The sequence below is a fragment of the Ahaetulla prasina genome, chromosome 2 (genome assembly GCF_028640845.1).
Source record: "Ahaetulla prasina isolate Xishuangbanna chromosome 2, ASM2864084v1, whole genome shotgun sequence".
NCBI lineage: Eukaryota > Metazoa > Chordata > Lepidosauria > Squamata > Colubridae > Ahaetulla > Ahaetulla prasina.
In genome coordinates, this window is record NC_080540.1 from 155,639,167 (window position 1) to 155,648,751 (window position 9,585).

At 38.7% G+C, this 9,585-nt stretch overlaps 1 protein-coding gene across 2 annotated transcripts in view; it reads left to right on the plus strand.

Moving 5' to 3' along the window:
- ACVR1B (activin A receptor type 1B) overlaps positions 1-8,710 on the plus strand; it is a 48,166-nt gene extending 39,456 nt beyond the window's left edge. For both annotated transcript variants that reach the window (XM_058173830.1, XM_058173831.1), the window contains exon 9: positions 1,185-8,710. In XM_058173830.1, the coding sequence (XP_058029813.1) occupies positions 1,185-1,310 (126 nt within the window). In that variant the 3' untranslated portion in view covers positions 1,311-8,710. The remainder of the gene's footprint in view (positions 1-1,184) is intronic.
- Positions 8,711-9,585: the final 875 nt, after the last annotated feature.

The window sequence follows — 9,585 nt, forward strand, 5'->3', positions numbered from 1 at the left end:
ATTTTATTCTGTCTTATTGAATGAAGTTGTGCAATCTATAGGTTAATCCAAACATACAAAAAAGAATTTTCTATGAAATATATTAAAATTCTGGTTTTGATTGTAGTTCTAGCCAGTCAGTTAAAAATGGACTAGGTCAGTAATAGCTAACCTTTTACGTCACCACGTGCCGGTTTGCGTGCCGGAAATGGCACACGAAACCATCCCACCTGGGCCGCGCAGCCCTGCTAACCTTTGCGCACGTGGGAGCACAGATACCTGGAAGAGCAGCGGTCCATCATGTATGCGTAAGCTGGCTCCCAAACATCCAGTTTCCGCCACGGACGCGTGCCCAATGAACAGCTGGCCATCACGCATGCGCGCGATGTAAACCTGGAACTTCGAATGCCAGCATACGCGACAGAATTGTTACTCCTGCATGCGCAACAGCCACCTGACCGGTGCATGTGTGTGCACAGGAACGCAGAAGAGAAGCCAACGAGGCCACGCATTCCTTGCGGGATGGTTCTGCATACCGTTTCCGGCATGCATTTCATAGGTGTGCCAACATGGGACTAGGTTATACATTGCATTAAGCTAAGATTTGCATAATTGTGGCACTTTGAATAACACACATTGGATTCACACATCACACATTTCAAGCCAAAGCAAGCCAAAGACATGGTATTTAAACACAACCATTTTTTCAGATTTTCTTTACTTGTTTGTAGAAAGATAAAAATTAATAGTTTACATGCAAAAGACAAAACTGAAGTGCAGATTTCGGCTTCAAAGTATTAAAAAGTTGGATTGTCTCTAGCTTGGTTTTCATATAATACAAAGCAAAAAAATCCCAAATTATAGCATAGTGTTTATCTAATATGGAATATTTAACAAACCATAGTTCTGTGGAAATGCAGTTAGTGACAAAGAATTGTCTATTTCATGATTGTGAAAGACAAATCTTTGCTTCTTTTAAGAGGCAATTGGCAAACACTGAATTTTATTTTGACTAGATTTTTTAAAAAGTCCTAATAAGAAAATACGATGCCACTGCAGTTTTAAATGCATACTAATAAAAAAGAATAAGCACAAAGCAGCATCATAAGCATAAAAGCAGCCTATTCTTCATGGATTTTTTTAAAAAATGGATTTGATCTGTTAAAAAGAGATTTCTCCTGATGCCGTTCTCCTCATGTTCCCAGGCTTTGCGAATTATGGGGAAAATGATGCGAGAGTGCTGGTATGCCAATGGAGCAGCACGGCTAACAGCTTTACGCATCAAGAAAACTCTTTCTCAACTCAGTATCCAGGAAGATGTGAAAATTTAGACTGCAAGCACCATCTTGAGGAAAGTGCACAAAAAGCTGCCGTGCGAGAATTGATGTGGTGAAGAAGGCCTACCTCGTCTTTATATTCAGCCTGCTGCTATCAACTGGACAGCTTGGCCTGCAGGTGGCCAGGTGAGGAGGATCGACATTAGAGACTTCACTCATTTCCTCATTCAAGAGTGAAACGCATCTTTTTTGAATTTCCTCTTGAGAGCGTTCTGAGGGGCTTGTATAGGAGAATGTCAGTCACAATATAACCTTGTTTCTCTTATGGAAATCCCTGTAAATTTGAGTTCTGTGCTGATTAGGGAAAGCCTTATGGCTTGGGAGAAGATGATACTTTCTTGTGGATTAAAAAGTGTGGCAAGGGGAAGGTTTCGAGGACTGACATGTACACACAGGCACCTTGTGTGCACTTTGTCTGGCCAGATAGTGGCCCTTTTCTAGCTCAGTAGATCCTAAGCCAGAACTACAGTGTGTGCATGTGCAAAGGTGTGCATCCCTTTGCCCTGTAGGTGTGTATTGTGTCTGCTTGTGCTCCTGTGCATGTTGAAAATGTAGAGTGTCCTTTTGTGAAGTGCAGGTGCTAATTCCCTATTTCTCACTGGCTGATAATTAGCTGTCTTCTCACTGGGAAGGAGTAGGGTTCTGCCCTGGCAAATGGTAGACTTTTGGGGGGCACCGTACAAATTGTTTCACTGCCATTCTTCCCCTCTTTTTTTTAAAGCAGGGAAAATACTTCGTGCGTGTTTGTTTTTTAGTTTAAAATTCTCCCATAATGGGTAGCAATGATTACCTAGCAAGCGGAAAGAATTGTGGAAGAATTGGGTATCTGCTGAAATTGGTGCTTTCCTAGTTAAAGAAAGACAAACAAAATTGACCATATAGGATCATTGCCCTTCCATTTCTCAAGGTGCCTTTGGCAGAACAACTCCGGTGTTTTACATTTCTCTACCAAATGAAATGGCTATGGAGAAATATGCACTCAGAGACTTCCTGGCAACATTTGTCCTTTCAAGGAACAATGACTGCAAAATAAAGCTGATGTGTGTGTGTGTGTGTGCGTGTGTGTGTGTGTATGTGTGTACGTACGTTTATGTGTATATAGATAGATAGATAAATATAATATGATCTCCCTTATTCTGGAAGCTACTTTGTGTCACTTGGGCGTGGGGTGGGGTGGGGTAGGGAAGGATTGGGAATGGATTAACTGCATGCATTTTGTTTGAATTCAATGATCAGGGCATAATAGGACTGATTAGGCTGTCACATCTTTTTTTTGTGGGGGGGGGACAGCCTGAGATTGTATTGTGATGCAAATAATGCATTAGAAACTCCATTATGTGTAGGTTGGGTGTTTGAGAGATAACTCCTGAAGCCATAACTTTTAACTGGAGTGGTTTGATTAATTTTTTTAATTCTTATTTTAATGGAGGGGCTGGATTTTAACTTTTTTTACTATTGTTTATAAAATAGATAATTACCTCTCATTTGTTTATAAAGAAATCACTGCAAAAAAAGAAAAAAACTGAGAAATGCACACAGCTCAATTTTACACTGGAACTGTTTCTATATAAACCATGAGCCCTTGACTACTAAGAGGAGGAGTTATCCCTTCTTGGACAGGGGATTTTATAAGAATATAAAACATCCTGTATTTGTTGTTTGTCAGAATAGGCATGTGTTCGTCTTTCCTTCCCTCTCCCTTAACCTTTCTTGTGTCTTTGATTGTATTATATACATTGCAGAGTTGCATTGTGTATTGGAGTCAATTTGACATGTTCCTTTAGGTCTGTAACAAGTTGTAGCTTCCTTTAATGCTGTGTTTTGAAAATCTCAGGCGCTTTTGTTTGTAGGCATATGTGGGATTTGTGCTTCTGATTGTAAAACTTGCCTTTTTCTATTATTTTGGTCTGATCATTTCTGAGCCAGAGACCACCGCAAATCTCTAGCAAAGGGACACCATTTACTAAAATCTTCCTTGCATTTCTGATCTAAAGTAAAAGGCACCTTGAAATTTATGTTAATCATATATTTTCATAAATAAGAAATGGCATCTATGATTGCTGGAGTTGGAATTGAGAACAATGTATCACGAAGATTTACACTTGGAGCTCAGGTAATGGAAATGTTCATGTGTATAATTTACTGTCAAATCCACCTCCAATTAAAAAGAGCCATTTGATTTTCATAGATAAGTTGAAGATTTTAAGTGGTAGACATGAAATTAATGAGGCTAAAAAGTGTGTACTTCCTTAAAACATATTTTGTTTCCAAGTATTCCTAAGTGGTAAATAATTTTGCCAAAATGTGTGTACTGTTTGTATTGCATACTTCTTGACATTTTACTCATAGATCTACAGCTTAGAGGCAGATAAATCTGTTTTGTGTGTTCAATTTAAATTTGAGTAGAATTCCCCCAATTATGCCTTATGCTACAAATATTACATCAGTTGCTTCCTTCTTAGAATAAAGCAGTTCTAGTTCTGCATGAAAGGCTATTTATTTAATAGATCTTGTAATCTGCTCAAATCCCATAAGAAACTGGGGGATTGTACAACATCAAAACAAAAAATCCCAACCTATAACAATAGCCAAATTTAAATAATTAACAATAACAAAAAATAACTAGAGAGAGCAGAAATAAAAAGATAAGACGGTCGTCCAAGATTAAAAGTGCACTGAAATAAAATAGCTTTAATCTGTTTACATTAGGTGGGGACTGCATGTACTTTTGTGGGGAGAATATTCCCTGAATTGGAAGATATTGTAAACTTCACAAAGGGAGCGAATTTTCACAGATCCTTTCTGTGAACACTGGTATAATATTGCCCGTATGTGTTCCACCATGTGCCATTTAGGGCTCTATGGCTAATGGCCAGCATTTTGAATTGGCCCAGAAGCTTACCACCTACCTATGCAGGATCTTTAATATAGGTGTAATTCTGGCTAGATGGGGCTGTCTTGCCAATAATCTTACTGCCACATTTTGTATCAGGTACAGCTTCCAGATTGTCTTCAAAGGCAGCTCATTGTAATACACATTGCAGTAGTCAAATAGTAGTCAAAGTCTGAGTTATTGAAGACAAGGCATCCTGTTCTGTATAGGATTGTAAATAGTTCAAAGCCACCCGACTACAGTTTCCGCCAGTCATTTAGATAGGAATTGTGAATCCATGCAGACCCCAAATTGACAACCACATCCTTCAGGGAGAGATAATGCAGTCCAGAGTGGTCTACTGACCATTATCAACCCTGCCTTGCAGAATTTGATGTTAGCTTGCACCATCCAAACCTCATCATGCTGGTTCAAAACATCCGTAGGATTGTGATGTATAATTGAGCATTGTTTTAGAGTTCATCTGTGGACACAGAGGTGGTTCTGCAGTCCCAGCCTGGAAGTACAGAGTCTAGCAGTGGGGGCAATGGAAGTCCATTGTTATAGTAAGTGTGGATGTTATTCTCTGATGCTGCCCAGGTTTTGTTTTTTGTTTTTTAGTTTTTAATGGCACCTTATTTTCAAAGCTGTTTGAAGGCTTCATAGCACAGGACTTGCCAGCATGTTTTGTCATTAGTTGTGGCTTCTAGTTCCCATGGTTGGATGTCACAGTGGTATAGGGTTTCAATCACAGTGTCTTTCTAGAGCTTGCATGGTCGACCTTGAAGTCTCTTCTCAGGCTCCATAGAGCAACTGGCAAGGCATATAGTGGTCATCCATGCTGAGGACATATCCCACCCATCTCCTCCAACCTCTCATAATTAGGAACTCAGTGCTGGCGGACTCCACATAATCCAGGACCTCCAGATTGGAGACTGTTGCCAATGAATGCCAAGGGTTGATTGGAGAGTGAACATATGAAATTTCTCCAGTTTGATGTATCTTCGATGCAGAGTCCAGGACTCACATTTATATAAGAGGGATGGGCTAACCACAGCTCTCTAGACTTTTTGCTTCATGGAGATATGGATGCTGTATTGATTGAGCACTCTAGTACATAACCATCCCAGTGCTTAACTATCCATGCTGATCCTGGAGTCAATTTCTTTCTCCAAAAAACCATCACTCAAGATGACGCTTCCAAACTATTTGAAACTATTTATCAGCTTAGCTTGAACCAGTAAATCACCTCTTCCACCAGTTTCATATAGATTTTAAACAACATGGAGCCCTGAAGGTTCCCACACTAAAGCTTCATGGATTCAGGTGTGTCTCCCACAAGTCATTGACTGACCACACTCAGGTAGCAGCAGAACTACTGTAAAATGGTGCCTCAAACTCCCTGTAAGGAGGACACCATGGTTTTCTTGATGGCATTTTTACACTGCTTAGTTCTGATAAAACCAATAGAGGCATTGTCCCTTCGCCCCATCTGCATGTAAAGCAAGTTTATCAATCAGGAAAGCCAGTGCCATTTTTGTCGCATAACCAGGTCTGGATCCTGACTGAACAAGGTCCAGATAATCTGCTTCCTCTAGGATCTTCTCTAGCTAATTACCTGCTACTTTGCAACACCTGTTCCTAAGGGTAGATTACATGTAGGGCAAACTTTTATCAAGCACAGCTGAACCCAGGTTTTTCTTTTTCAGTTACCCCCTTCAAAGCAGGCAGCATTAGCTTCTCTCTCAAAGAAGCATAAATAACCTTCCAGATCCAGCTGATCACACCCTAGCCAGCCACCCAAAGGAATACAACATAATGGTGGGTGATCAGACTACAGAGGATTCTGTCTGCTTCCTTGGATTTCACCAGCTCAAAATAATCCAGATCATATCTGGTGGCACCCCAGGCCCCACAATAGGCTCTGCCTTCCTGGCATTCAATCCAGAGAGGACAAGAACCATTTTATTCATAAAGAAGCCCTCAAATTAATCCAGCAAACTGGACTCTTAAGATTTATTTATTTATTTTGTGTTATCATGACAAAGTAAAAATGACCAAAGAATTGTTTTTCCTAAATGGAAAATAGGAACATTTGCCTGATTTCAGACTAGGCATATTCAAAAAAAGGGCCCTCAAATTGCACCATTTTAATAAAGCAGAATTGGGTGGTGCTTTAAGACATTTATTTGATGTGTCTGTATCACTCCAGTGATGTGGTAGTTAGCTACTGGCATCTTGGCTACTGGCAGTTGGCATCTTTGACTAAGAGGAGCAAATATTCTGTTTACTGTGATAACAATACCATTAATGTTTCTAACCATTTCTTCATAGTTGCTTAAAAGTAAAACTAGTAGGAGGTTCCATTGCAAATTAAACCAGTAACTGTCATGGTACATTGAGGTTTTTTTCATGAAATTTTAGTCCAGTGGCCAAATAACTCAGTTATGGGGTTACAAATAGCAGGATAGAATCTCCACGTTAAATTCCATTTGGGGAACATTAGCCAACTTTATCAAAACAGACATTAAAGAGTTTTGATATGAAATTTCTGAGTAGAAAATTGCATTTGCAATGCCCTTAAACTTTTCCAAAATTTATATGGTATGACTTACAGTTGGGGGGGGTCACACAGGCTTCAGAATAGATCATTCTTGGTACTATTGTCTTTTCTTTTCTGTCTTTCTTGTCCCAAAAATTTATTCCTTCTTGACCTTTATATTTGTTTCAGGTTTTATATGTTTTACTAGAGAAAGACTGTAAAATAGCCACTTAGACACTTTATCTCCTCAGTATGCAAATGTAAATAGATGTAATATAGGAAAGAAATCTTTTGTTTTAATATAAGAATGAGGCTGTCAAATTTTTGGTTGTACATTATTAAAAGTTTGTTTTTATTCACATAAACTCTTACGACTTTTTATGTTTCAGTTCTGACTTACCTATACTGTACTTTACATGCTTGAATTTTAATATTGGCTAAGAGAATGGAAAGATAAATACATAAAGATAACTCAAAGATATAACTGAGCTACATGAAGCTATGTTTCTAATAATTGTATAAAAGATTACCATAGGAAAAAATTACGTTGTCGATATTATTGGAACTGTGCTATGAGAATAAAACAAATGTTAAGGCTTGAATTGGATCAGTTTTGGAATACAGGTAATCCTCATTTTATGACCCCAAGTGGGGCAAAAATCTCCCTTGCTAAGCAAAGCAGTTGCAAATGAGTCCGGCCAGATTCTATGACTTTTTTGCCATGATTGTTAAACAGATCACTGCAATTGTTGAGTGAATTGTGATCATTAAACGATTGTCCCCTACTATTGACCCTGCTTGTTGGGAGCTGGCTGGGAAGGTTGCAAATGGCGATCACATGACCGTGGGATGTTGGAATTGTCATAAGTACATGCCGGTTGCCAACAACCAAATTTTAATCATGTGACTATAGGGATGTTATGATGCTTATAAGTATGAGGACTGGTTGTAAGTCACTTTTTTTCAGTGCCGTTGTAACTTTGAACTGTCACTAAGTGAATAGTTGTAAGTTCAGAGCTACCTGTATACTTTAATGGAGTTCTTGCACTTCAGGATTATTCATCTGTGAAAGAATTTCTAGGGAAGTTCTGACGTTGGCCAAAGAACCAGAAATGTGAAAGAGGTTCAAGGTATTTGGCCTTCTGTCTTTAGTTTTGGTGCAACACATTCATTCTGTATAATTGGTTGGTAACAAGTGCCATTCATCTCAGTAGAACTTACTTACGTGTAAAGCATGGGTAGAATTTCAGTGTTAATGAAGCTTTGCTTAATGGATTATCTCACAAGTTTGGGATTTTGTTTTCTGAGTTGTACTTTAATCTTGCCCTAAAAACCGTGTTCCCAGGACATGATGGTTTCTGCCCTGTACAGCTGTGGGATTAACCAATTACTAGTGCCCTCTGCTTTCCCCCTGGAGTGCCAGAAGGATGCTGAACAATCGTCATGGGTTAATCTATTGTGCATTATTTTTCAAAACATTCTTTTGAGAATTTTTGATTTACTCTTTATCCATTTAAGAGAGAGAGAAAATTGAGAAAGATGATTAGATAGCGATCTACAGATTTTGAATCTATATCAGGTCCAACAATCTGGAAAAGAATTCCCGGCAAGAACATTCTAGAATGTACTTAAAACAGCTCATAAAGGGAATAATAGCCTTAGAATGAGAAAATTATCACATCTGAATCAACGAACAAGCATGGACAAACAAACACTACATAGCAGGACTGAACAGTTTTATATTCTCAAAAATATTCTGCACCCATCTGGAAAAGGATGATAGGAGTACCATACAAAAAAACTCATGACTGTAATGGACCTTTATCTTTTGCCAGTGTTGTAATACTGTCACCTTAAAAAGGGGTGCAACATTTACACGTAGGTTAGGAAATATTTGTGAATTGATTTTTATTGTTGCTTGTACTCTTCCTCTGATATGTTTTTATCAACTCCTGTGTAATAAATCCTTGAACTTTTAAATGGTATAAATGTGGGATTGGATCAATTTGTCAGCTTCAAGGTTAATTCCATATAATTACACTTTGACCCAGGCAAACTAGTAGGGATAGGGGAAACTAAAACTTACTCTAGGGCAGTGTTTCTCAACCATGGCAAATGGAAGATGTAGCTGTAGCTGAGGAATTCTGAGACTTAGAAGTCCTCACATCTTCCAATTGCCATGTAGGGAGATAGGGCATCTAATTTTGTACCATATGAATGAGGAGCTTTGTGCCTTCTTACTCTGTTCAGAGATCTATGTGAAAAGAATGGAATAATCAAGTCTGCTACAGTCCCTAACATTTATCACAAGCTTTCTTTATAAACAAGTCTGTACTTTCACTACTGGTGCCTTCAGATGCAGACTCTTAGAATTGCTAATAACAAAATATTGAAATATGGATTTTACCCCCTTTCTGGTAGCTTTTTTTCCTTCCAGCAACAACAAGAAGAAAGCACAGAATAATACTGGGAACTGTATGATAACACCCTCATCATAAGCCATACAACATGTAGAGAGCAGCGATTATAGTTGCATATTTGGTAGATATTTTAACAAATAGATTGAAGTGTGACCAATTGACCACAATTTTTGTAGAATCTTCAGTATGACAAGTATGCTTCTGAGTTGATGGATGTGTTAACATATAACTCGGTAAAGGTAAAGGTTTAGGTTTCCTTGCACATATGTGCTAGTCGTTCCCGACTCTAGGGGGTGGTGCTCATCTCCATTTCAAAGCCAAAGAGTCAGCGCTCTCCAAAGACGTCTCCATGGTCATGTGGCCAGCATTACTCAACGCCAAAGGCACACGGAACACTGTTATCTTCCCACCAAAGGTGGTTCCTATCTTTCTACT